General features: G+C 39.6%; 1 protein-coding gene across 1 annotated transcript in view; it reads left to right on the top strand.

Annotated features, from left to right (window-relative positions):
* Positions 1-12,864, top strand: part of FBN2 (fibrillin 2) — a 290,847-nt gene that overhangs the window by 266,032 nt on the left and 11,951 nt on the right. The window contains exons 54-60 of the mRNA XM_040344842.1: positions 590-712; positions 832-963; positions 3,134-3,259; positions 5,568-5,774; positions 6,666-6,791; positions 9,915-10,037; positions 12,551-12,667. Of these exons, the coding sequence (XP_040200776.1) occupies positions 590-712; positions 832-963; positions 3,134-3,259; positions 5,568-5,774; positions 6,666-6,791; positions 9,915-10,037; positions 12,551-12,667 (954 nt within the window). The remainder of the gene's footprint in view (positions 1-589; positions 713-831; positions 964-3,133; positions 3,260-5,567; positions 5,775-6,665; positions 6,792-9,914; positions 10,038-12,550; positions 12,668-12,864) is intronic.

The raw sequence follows: 12,864 nt of genomic DNA, 5'->3' as shown, positions 1-12,864 counted from the left end.
GATTTGACCCACTAATTATTGAAAGGCGAGCAGTCTTTCTTAGAACATTATTTTCTTAAGAACTTTTATTCAAAATTCTACCCATCTATGGACAGCTTTAGAAAGCTCTCTCAGAAGTGATTGCCAATAATTGGCTCTTTACTCAATTAGGACTTGGTGAATAAGGAGGAAAGCACTAAAATTGGAATGTAAGAAGTTTATATTTAATTAAATTTTATTAATTTAGAGTCTAGTATTTTACAAATCAAACATGTTTTCGAGAGTTTAAAGGTTCTCCCTTCATTAGGGCTATAAAAAACATACAAAAGATTGTCATCAGTTTACAATATTAACTGGTGTGAGGTATGGAATACTGAATGTAAATACATCAGTATTTTATAACTGTGTATAATTTAAAATCGTATTATAAAACAAAACACTACCATGCAATCAAGTTAAGATAGGAATTGTATTCTTTTATAATATGATTTTAAATAACCTTCCCAAAATTTATTTCTTTACTTGTCTTCTTACATACTCTGGTATACTCTTATGTATGTATATTATTATTTTATATCATATTTTATTATTGAATTTGTTTTTCCCTTAGATATCAATGAATGTGCCTTAAATCCACTGATATGTGCATTCAGATGTATTAATACCTATGGTTCCTATGAATGTACATGTCCTGTGGGCTACGTTCTTAGAGAAGATCAAAAGATGTGTAAAGGTAAAAAAATCATTGAAAAATGTTTATTTGTGTTTTATTTGCTGAAAATATACAATTCAGTTTTGAATGCTAGAACAGTAGTTTCCATCTTGTTAACACATCTATTTACAATGTAACAGACCTAGATGAGTGCTTAGAGGGTTTCCATGACTGTGAATCCAGAGGAATGCTTTGTAAAAACCTGATCGGGACATTTATGTGTATTTGCCCTCCCGGAATGACGAGGCGACCAGATGGAGAAGGATGCATTGGTGAGGTTATAGATTCAAATGATTTGTTTTATTAGTACAGTTTATGCTTTGGAATGCTGGTCCTGATTTGTATTGTCACACTGTAGAAGGCCACAGATTTTTATTTTACTTAAACTGATACCAAGTTTTTCTGTATAAAGGAACATGTACAATTGTGTATAAAGAACCATGTACATTGTACAAATTACCTGTAATGAATGTTACCAAACGTATAAATATATTTCAGAAGCACAAAGTCTGAGGCCTCGTACAAATGACCGAGGAACTCGGCGGGCAAAACACATCGTTTTCCTCGCCGAGTTCTTGTTAGGCTTGTCGAGGAACTCGACAAGCCAATTTTCTCCATTCCCGTCGAGGAAAAAGAGAACATGCTCTCTTTTTGGATCATCGAGATCATCGAAAGTTTCCTCGCTGAAAAATGTACACACGACCGGTTTCCTCGGCAAAAAAAATCTCCCACCAAGTTTCTTGATGGATTCTGCCGAGGAAACCGGTTGTGTGTACGAGGCCTGGCCAGATGTCTTTCAGGCATCCAATTGCCGTCAGTATCTTGAAAAATGTTTGGGTCCAAGCAATTATCTTAGGGCCTGTGTTGACAGGCTTGTGTCCATGGCATCAATTTGACATCAGCTTGCGGTCCTTCAGAATTCATTAACAGGTGCATTTGACCTTCAGCTGACCTTTGTCCTTCTGACCGGCTTCAAGTGAGTTTTGCATTCCCATTGAATACAAAACCCTCTTGAAACCAAGAAAAGCCCATTGACACAGGTCTTAAGAGAAGTTCGATATTGATAAAAAAAAAAAAAAATTTTACTTACCTATGTGGATGCAGCATCCGATGTTGCATTTGTTTCCTGCCAGCTCTGCATTGAGAACTGAGTGCTCAAAACCCAGCTGAACACTCAGTTATCTCCCTCCATTCAGAGCAGAGAGCCATGACTGTCAGTCAGCGGCTCTCTGCTCTCTCCTCCAGTGCTGACTGGAGTGCTGGGCTGTGGAGGGGGCAAGAGGGGCTGGCTCAGGCTCTCAGCCGATCCCTGCCAGGTGCCAGTGTAGGCATCTCATCTGGGTGTATCCCTACCATATGGTCGTAGTTTTTTTCCGAGTCTGGACCATCTGATTGAATCAGCTGACAATGGGCTTTAGCCTGCTGTCAGCTGAAAACAGGTCACAGGAGTGCAGATGGAACTGCACTCCTGTGATTCATATGAGAAGTATGGTCACAAAAGCTTTGGCCATACTTTTATTTAAGTCAGCTGTTATTAAAATTTAACCCACCCCTGGGAAAACACTGGATTTTCTCTTTATTAAAACTTAGCAGCTACAGTATTTATAGCTGCTGACTGTTTTTAAAAAAACGACCAAAGATCTTCTAGTTATGTATTTAAAGCCAAAGTGCAGCAAAAGATTAAAAACAAAAAAATCAGTACAAGGGACATGACTTCAGTTGATAGGGTGTGTCCCTGTGCTGATGAAATCCTCCTCCACCCATGCCCCCATGAGAGTTAAAAGAAGCTGTAGCATGGCTTTATGAATGGTGAAGCTGGGCAGAAAGGGTGGGTATAGTCAAAATCTTCTGGTGCTGTGGGTTTAAAAGAATATGCCAGCACTTTAACGCCCATCCCCACCATCCATCGTCATACTGCAGTTTCTATTAACCCCCACGAGATGGATTTCACCGAACAGAAGAGGCATTAGCACAAGGGACACATCCTACTGACTGAAAGTTATGTCCCTTGTGCTGATTTTTGCATTTTTGGCTGCACATTAACATTGGCTTTAACATAGTTGCATCTTATTTACTAGGCCTAGTAAATAAATCTCAGCTTCTAATAGTCTTATAAAGCTAGTTATACACTGCTTGTAGAAACTAATCATAGATGAAAAAGAAGAGATTTTATGTTCTCTTCTACATTTAAAACCCATTTGTTGTATAAATATTGTTTTAAGGTCTTCATAATTTTAGGCGTCATCTGCCCACTTGTTTTTAGAGAGGAAAACATTTTTGGGAAAACCATGAATGACCTCAACCACTTATGCAATAAATTATAATATGAGACTACACAGAGTGGTTTAGAGACTTAACCAAATGTACACAAGCTTTTGTGGTTCTTGTGGTAACACAGCCACTTTTATCCATCTTTTGCAATTTCCCATTGGTTTGGTACAGATGAAAATGAATGTCGCAGCAAGCCTGGTATCTGTGAGAATGGTCGCTGTGTCAACACTATTGGAAGCTACCGCTGTGATTGTAATGAAGGGTTTCAGACATCTGTCACTGGAACTGAATGTCTTGGTGAGTTATTAGAAAAAAAATGGTCTAATATTATTGCACGAGAAATTTAGGATTATGAAACATTATATGAAATCAATTACCCAGGGTTCATTTGCAGCGATTCATTGATATTACTTATTTAGTAAATACATAGAGATATCAAAGTCAATGTATAGCCAATTTTTTTTTCTTTCTTTTTTCTTTCACATAGAGTCAGAAAGAGTGTCATAACGCGGAGATTTATCTTTACATTCTGTCTTGAGATGCAGCAGGATGTTAGATGAAATCTCCCTTGAAATAGAATTCCAGACTAAGCCTTACTAGCCTTAACAATGCTCTCTTCCCCCTGCTAACACCCATATCTGAAAAACATGTGTAAAAAATATATATATACTTACTTATTTGTGTCAGACAGAGGTGGCTGCAGGGGAAAGAACACAAGACAATGGCTTGAAAAACCTGGAGTGGTGATGTCACCCATAGGATCCTATGGCCTATCTGTTGTCAGAGCTCCCTCCTTTACCCCACAGCCACTGCTGCCTGACATAGGGAAGCCTTATTAGGAGGGGGAGAGAGCATTTTTAAGACTAGTTAGGTTTATCCCTGAATTCTACTTTAAAGTTTTACTAAACCCACAACAGTAAAATAAGTCTGTATATGCAGTAAAGCATGCTTGTTATACTCACTGTGGAACCTAAGGGGTTAATCCTCCGCATTGTGTAAAAAGGCTGTTTGATCCTGTCTTCTCTGATCATCCCCTTCTTTTACTGCCCCCAATCCATCTGCTGATAGTACAGAGCCTTGGAGGCATTCCGCACATGCTCAGTTTAATGTGTATTGCTAGAGAGGTTTTTTTATTTATTTTTTGGGAGCGTGCATGTGATCAGCACAGGGCCAACCAACACTGTCCAGACAGTGGGTCAGGAGTCATGCAGCCTCAAAGGACAGTCAGAGGAGAATAAAAACTCTTACAGATTTTAACCAGTGCTCAGCCAGACACTGATAGAAGTCACACAACTGCTATATACCTCTAATAAGAAAAGGTATTTAGCAGTTTATATTTACTAATATAATTGCATTTCCATGCTCTGTGTACTGTGGGAGACCAGATATAGCGAATGCAGGGTCCTGGGTTTAGTAACACGTTAAGCAAAGAGAATTCTCTTCATTATCATCAGAACAGGTGTTCCCAGTGGAAGATTTAATCACCTCTTGTTCTGCTGACAACTGTAAAATTGTGGATTTCCCTTCACTTTCTGTTTTCAGTTTGTCACTACGACAATCACAGACAGCATTAAGAACCTTGCAATGAACAGTAAATTAGTACAGTAAGAAAACAATCAAACTTTCTTTCTTTCTTTTTCCCCACGTGTCCACGAGGTTACACTTACTGTACCAAGTTCCGCTTAGTTGTAAGGTCTAATGCCCAGGTACTGTGAAGGCACTTTAGCCTTTCCACAATGCAGAAAATATAGACTGAAGTCTATTCTATTCCTGTCTAGCTCGCAACTTTATTTTCCTTGTTATGCACAAGGCATGATCATTATATTTTCCAGACTTCATAGGAATAAAACTGTAATTTTCTCACTGAGCATCATAACAATAGCATCTTTAAAGCATGGCTTGGCATTGAATCAAACCAAATGATCATTTAAAGTTGCATAATATTTTTAAGTTGACTTACGAGTGATGCTGCGGTACAGTAATTTGGGCTTAAATTAAAGGTCAAACATTATAGACAAACCAAAGAGCATTTCACTGCATAAAATGTAATTGCACTTTTCATTTTATCATGTAGGATGTTTAGCCTTGTCCTACTCGAGAGCATGCACTTCTTTTTCCACTCCTATAATACTGACGTTGAAAGCACAGGTCGGGGGAAATCAATGAAGTGTCAATGACACTATTGTGGTTATTGGTACCTTTAGAATCACCAGCCCCTAAATAAAGTCTTTGCACCAGTTTTGGAGATTCCCTGGTCGAAAGCTAAATGTAAATGTGCGGAGATAGTGGTAATGTCATTACCAAAACATGTTTGGGAAAAACAGTCACTGAGTCATTGACAGTCCACAGCTGTGGGTGGATTCAAAAGCCACTATTGGACTGAATAGAGGCTATAGATCCGCCTGGTCTCTCAGTTCGCCTTCGAGCTCCACCCACCTCTACTACAAAATTCCTTAGCCATGTGCCTGCTGGTGTGACAGGGAATTTTACAGATGCCAGTGTGAATGATCAAACATTCTGGTAATCATTATGGTGCATGAGAGAATGTGGTGGAAATATTGAACTTTACAAAATGTAATCCCTTCATGTTTTTTATGCCCCACAGATACCCGCCAGGGATTCTGTTTCTCTGAAGTTCTGCAAACCATGTGTCAGATGTCATCCAGCAGTCAAAACCATGTCACTAAGTCTGAATGTTGCTGCAATGCAGGCAGAGGTTGGGGCAACCAGTGTGAGATTTGCCCACTGCCAGGTACAACTCAGTATAAGAAGCTCTGCCCACATGGACCAGGATACACAACTGATGGCAGGGGTGGGTATACATTTGTATGCATATTAGGAAATGTTATAAGAGCTGTAATATTGGTTGAGCACAGTTTGATGAAATGATAACAGAAGTCAAGACTGAAAGATAATTTACAGTATTGTTGAATGTTGTTGCCTGCTAACCATTCCCCTCCCACTTTACTAAACAAAATGAAAAAAAGTAAGGAGGGTTGAACTAATAACAGCCATTTATGAAAGTTAAAAATGATGCCTCAAACACACGTACAGTTTCCCATCGGGAAAACTGCCATAAGAGCTTTTGGCCAGGAATCCCGGCCGTGTGTATGCTCCATTGCAGTTTTCCCGACAGGAAAACTGCCGGGAAAAAAAAGAGAACCAGCTCTCTTTTTTCCCACCGGGATTCCCATTGATTTTTAAGTTGGCAGTTTTCCTATTGGAAAAGACTGCGGTGGAGCATATACATGGCCGGGTTTCCCAACCAAAGCTCTCATGGCAGTTTTCCTGCCAGGAAACCCTGCTGTGTGTAGGGGGACAAAGTAGCCAAGCAAGGTTCTTGGTTTTCCCCTCTGGTTTCCCGGCAGTAAAAAGTACGCTGGAAAACCCGTATGTGTCTACTAGGCATTAGTGTGTATTAGGAGACAATACTGTCAAAATATTTAGGGGGCTTAAAAGAAATTTCAGATCTGTTTTTATCTACAAAGGACTTTGTAACTGCTACTCCTGCAGACTGGCCAAACAAATACAGGGTCCATTGCTGCTACAAACAGTTAGATACATTTTAAAAACTTATTTCACAGTTAGCCTGGCTGAAAAGCCCCCAGAGTTAGTATTTAGTTTAACAGCACCTACATTTGGTATAATGAATGGTGCAATGCGTTTCAACCTGTTAAATTCTGTTTTGTTTTCTTTTACACAGACATAGATGAATGTAAAGTGATGCCCAATCTTTGTCAGAATGGACAATGTGTCAACAATATTGGCTCTTATAAATGCTTTTGTAATCATGGCTACACAACTGACATTGGGGGTACATCCTGTGTTGGTAAGATTTTTTTCACACTACTATTCTGAGTTATCATGTCATGAAAAAAATATAAATTATTATTAATAATGTCTTTTTAAAGCTGAACCCCTGCTCTTTATCTTGTCAGTGTAGCAACTTTTTTTTCTCCCAGCAGCATTGAGGCAGATTATTAAATTTTTGTTGAGCTAGCAGGCTGAACGAAAAAAAAAAAAAACTGATTCCTCCATCCGCACAATCAAAGTGGATAAAGGAATTGTATTCTGACAGTGGGTACTCTCTACTGTCAGAATACACAGACCAGCGCCACTGATCAAGAATTTTTTTCCAACCAGCTGTTCAATAGGGTTGGATCATTAGATAGACTTCTGTCAAATGGGAATGGCCACACAGAGGCCTCATTCATCAGACTCTGATGAAGGAGGTGTGGCTAGCGTCCAAAAATGCATTCCCTATTGGTCCTCACAATGGACGGTGGTGACAGCTCTTGTCCGACTCTCCAGCTGGAAAAACATACACCCTGCAAGGTACCTGCATACTGGACGACTCATCCCAGCTTTAGAGGGCAGCCTGACGCCGGCTCCTCTGTGACAGTTCTCTGGCTCATCCTGCTCTCTCCACATTGGCTCTTTCATGCATTACTACAGATAGAGACTTTAGTACCAGGCTCATATTTGGCCCTTCCCTCCTTGCCATCTGTCATCTTACTCCTACCCGCTTGTAAATGCATTCATAATATATTTTACAATTTTAACCCTTAATAAACTGTGCTAGACTATGCCTGCCTGGCGCTTCTTTTCTTTGCCCACTAATAATACATCTACCAATATCAAGATCATGGTGTCCTACTTCCAGTATTAAGGTAGATATATATTTTGACTGATTTCATGGGGCCCAAACTGGAAGTTTTTACCCTGAGCTGAGAACCAATGCTGCTGAAATTTAGAGATTAACAACTTACATTGGAAGGGTTGAGTTCTGCAAAAAACCCTGGTATCAGTAGCAGAGGTGCCTGTGGATCTGTACTAAGTATGACTGCTAAAACTATAGGATGTGTGGGGGGAAAAATTTGTCCAGGATACAGGTTCTTCTCTATGAGGTTTACTTTATGAAACAACAATATGATGGCTTCCGGAATTTAAAGTAATGCAGAACAGGAGGAGGACAAGATCAAGAGTGGTCCTTTTAAAGGAAAGATGCTTTAAAAGGAGTGCACATTGCCGGATAATTAGATGGATGCTGAAATCCTGCAAAAATTCTGGTTATCCAAGGCACTAATCGTTGAACACATAGTGTACCTAGGGTACAAAGGATGTGACGTTCATGCGATATGCTCACGATAACTTACCGCACGGTTTCATGTGGTATTTAAAGCATAATTCGGAAATATAACGCATGCAAGATTTTAAGGAGAGTTTTTTTGTGAATTACACAGGTTTTTTTTTGGATGCAGTAAATATCGCTTAGTGAATTGTGCCCATTGTGCTAATTTGGTAAAAACATTCCATCATTTTCATACTACTACTCCTGGATGGTATAGAATTCATACTGACATAACTTTTTATTCAACCAACCATACTACATACAGAGTTTTTCAATTTACAATCAAAATCGCTCAATCAAGCATTGGGCTGCAAGAAGAGATATGAGATAAAACAGGAGCGTTTAGTGGCGGTAAAACAATGCCACATATATTACAATAAATGTTAACATTTCAGATTTCACAGTAGTTGTTCTCAGTTGTGAACAATAACGTAGTTCAAAAATACTTTTGAGAATACTTTCGAGAGGAGGGGCTGTCTCCAGGCTCGGGCACCCCCACCTGGGTTCAAGACTGTGTCCAAAGCCCAAGCCAGCCCCCCCCCCCCTTTCCAATCCAGACATCACATTAGAAACAGTATCTCTCATGGTAGAGCTAGTGGAGACATAGAGTTCTTATTGTACCAGGTTAACCATGGATGCCACTTTCTGGCAGCGCTTTCCCTACTCACATCCCTGAGTGCCAATGTCTTCTCGTATGTGAAATGCAATTGTGTAGTTTGAATGTCATGTAAATCTTACAGTGGTATACATCATTCCAGGGAAAATTATGTGATCATACTAAACATTATATTACAGTGAATATGGTGATACCATAGTGCAAACAGAACCTAAGGCTAAAAAGAGTAAACTAGTCACCTGTAAAGCGCCTGAAAGAAGCTGCATCTGCAATCCCAATGTGAAAGCCAGAGTGCTTTCACACTGAGGCGCTGCACTGGCAGGGCGTCAAAAAAAGTTCTGCAAGCAGTTTCTTTGCAGCGCTTTAGGAGCGTTGAATACACCGCTCCTAAAGCCCCCTTCCCTTTGAGGGAGCTTTTTTTTAACGCCAAAGCGCCTGAAAAATGCCATAGTGTGAAAGGGGTCTTAGCGGCACTTTACCAGCATTTTTCGGGGGCTGGCAGTGTGAAAGGGCTCTGAAAGCACTCGGGCTTTCAGATTGAGATTGCAGATGAAGCTTCTTTTAGGCGCTTTACAGGCTTTTTTTAATGCCAAAGCGCCTGAAAAACACCCAAAAAATGCCCCAGTGTGAAAGGGGCCTTAGTTCCTTTCCATGCCATGTTTTATAGTCACATCTAAAGCCGTGTACACACGATCGGTTTGTCCGATGAAAACAGACCGATGGACTATTTTTATCGGACAAACTGATCGTGTGTGGGCCCCATTGGACTTTTTTCCATCGGTGTTAAAAAATAGAACATGTTTTAAATTTTTCCTATGGATAAAAAACCAGTAGAAAAATCCGATCGTCTGTGTGGAACTCCATCGGAGAAAAATCCATGCATGCTGGCACGGTCAGATTTTTGACTGATGGAAGACAGCGTCATCGGATATCCGATGAAAAAATCCATCAGATTAGATTCCATCAGATATCCGATCATGTGTACAGGGCTTTAGTGTATAGCTACAATCCAAGACAGCATCTGAAAATGAAAAGACAATTGGCAAAACTATGCTAGAAGTCTATATTGGTCTTTTTTGTGGCATAAAAATTTGTAAGTTAACTTTTACACTAACAAAAAGAACAATTAAGGGTTAACAGTAAAAATTGCAAAATGCATCTGAAAAGAGCCGAATTGGGGATTAATTGTTTTTTCTACCTTGTAGATCTTGATGAGTGTTCCCAGTCCCCCAAGCCATGTAATTTTATTTGTAAGAACACAGAAGGCAGCTTCCAATGTTCATGTCCTCGAGGATACATTCTACAAGAGGATGGAAAGACCTGCAAAGGTAAATCTAAAAACTTATTGGTTCAAGGCAACATCCTCTTTTCTTATTTGAAAATGCAGAATTACTGCTTCATGTTTTGAGATAATGCTATATTTGGGTTCAGTATAATGTGCAGTTTATTTGTATTTGCTGGAATCTGAACACCCAAAGTAATCAATGTACTGAGTGAGTGAATGAGAGACTTGTAAAGCGCAACACATGCGAACTGAATCGCCTCTGGGCGCTGTATCCATTTCATGGGTAAGGAACCCCTTGACCTCAGAAGAGATGGGTTTTAATCTTTCTCCTGAAGGCCAAGTGGTCCGACTCCAGTCGGATGGTGGTTGGTAGTGCATTCCACAGGCGAGGTCCCTGGACTGCAAATCTTCGATCTCCCAAAGTACTGTACAAAAAAGGTTGTAGGAGAAACTAGACTAACTAGTTATTCAATTTGGGAAAAGTAGATTGTGTAGGCCTATACTAAGATCCATTTTGAAATCAGACAAGGAGAATTAAAATGTTGTATAATGCCAATGGCCACATTTGGCTGTGTATGCAGGTACTGTGCGACTATATGATGAGCCAAGCTGTGTTTGTGCACAATCGGGCTTCCAAAAACTCAAACTCAGTCAGGTTGAACTTATATCGTCATAAACAAGTCAGCTATAGTAGCACTCATATTTCTATCTTGATAGGTTCTTTTAATTCATCTTTAATCCTACATCCACACATTCTTCTCCTGCCAGTATTACTTGTATTTCACAGATACATAAGTGACAAGCAATTATCCCAGTGACTGGAAGGTATAAGGTTTTAACCACTTGACAACCGGGCCTATTTTGGCACTTCTCTCCTTCATGTAAAAATCTAAATTTTTTTGCAAAAAAATTAATCAGAACCCCCAAACATTATATATTTTTTTATCAGACACCCTAGGGAATAAAATGGCGGTCATTGCAACTTTTTTTCTCGCACGGTTTTTGCACAATAATTTTTCAAACACCTTTTTTTGGGGAAAAAAACGGTTTCATTAATTAAAAAATAACAAAACAGTAAAGTTAGTCCAATTTTTGATATAATGTGAAGGATGATGTTACGCCGAATAAATAGATACCTAACATGTCACGCTTTAAAATTGTGCACACTCATGGAATGGTGCCAAACTTCGGTATTTAAAAATCTCCATAGGCGACGCTTATTTTTTTACAGGTTACTATTTTCGAGTTACAGAGGAGGTCTAGTGCTAGAATTGTTGCACACGCTCTAACACGAGAGACAATACCTCACATGTGGGGTTTGAACGGCGTTTACATATGTGGGCAATAAGACCCCACATCTCTCCTCCAGGCTTACAAGCATGAAATCGGTGAAAAAACATTCACCAATCTCACACCGACAGCCGCAATTGCCTCCGACGGTCATAGAGATGACTGGTGAGCATCTGGTCACCAGTCATCTCTATGCTTCCCCAGCCAGCGCCGGTCGATTCTCTCTCCGGGCCCCCGATGGCACGGGAGAGCCCGGAGAAGCACCGGATGGCAGCGGGAGGGGGGACGTCCCCTCCCGCTGCCTTTAAGAACAATCAATCGGTGGAACTGACACTTTTTCATCATTCTTATTGTGCACAGAATCGCCGGCTGAAGACGGTGATATCTGAATGATGCCTGTAGCTGCACGCATCATTCAGATATCACTGCACAATGTCAAGGACTTAATTTGACATTCGGCGGTTGTAAAGTGGTTAAACAAATCCACTTCAATTATTATACACTGTTAAGAATAGATATGGAACTTAAAGTAAGGTTTCATTTCAATATAAACTAGACAACGTATCAACAGTAATGAAATTCAATTACCCCAGAGTACTTGTACATACCTTTTAAATTAAGTTTTAGGACTGCAATATGTAGATATCTTTTAGAAAGAAAGGCAAACATTGGCACTCACACCCCACATCCTATGCCTAATGATCTTTAAACTTCATTGGTTGCCTTCAGGAATCATACTGAGGAACGAGAAGAGAGAGGGGGAAGGGACAATACTGGCACTCAAATTTTGTTCTGAAAGTCAATATTTACTGTACATATTGGAGAGCTTGTGTTTCCTGGCTCTGGTAAGCTCATTAAATGCACACATAGACAATGTGATACTAAAGACCCAATGGCATTTCACAAATTGAAGGAACAACCCCTTTAAGGATGCAGATACCGTAAATACTAGGAAATGAATCAGTCATAACTGTGTAAGAAATATGTTCACTCAATTAGAAATGTTTCCCCTTTAGAAAGTAATTGGCGTTGATGCATGAAAGAGAAACTTACTCATATAGAGACTAAATTCCATAAACATTTCAATGTCTAGGCCTGTGGTCTCAAACAGGAAATAAAAAGGAAACATTCTGAATGTTCAGACGTACAATTGTAAAACATCTGCAGAAGTTTTAGACAAAAACATGCAAGCACCTGCATTGTGGCTGAGAAAAATAAGGTACATGTCCAAAAAACTGCTTAACTGTGATTTTTTGTTTATTCTAGATCTTGATGAATGTCAATCCAAACAACACAACTGCCAGTTCCTCTGTGTCAACATTATTGGAAGTTTCAACTGTAAATGTCCCCCGGGGTTCACCCAGCATCATACCGCGTGCATTGGTGAGCAGAATGGGACATCATGCAGTACTCTAATCTACTAATGTTCAGCTGACCAAAGGGAGAACACATTTAGTTCTTTCATTTTATAAAGTGTAGGTAGTTAATACAGGTCATAAACATCTAAAATTGTCCTTGGTTTGTGCATACAATGGGAGAAGTTTGACTATGGAGAAGCTACACATTATAGCATTACATTT

The sequence above is a fragment of the Rana temporaria genome, chromosome 1 (assembly GCF_905171775.1).
Source record: "Rana temporaria chromosome 1, aRanTem1.1, whole genome shotgun sequence".
Taxonomy (NCBI): Eukaryota; Metazoa; Chordata; class Amphibia; order Anura; family Ranidae; genus Rana; species Rana temporaria.
This window is presented reverse-complemented; position numbering and strand designations above follow the sequence as displayed.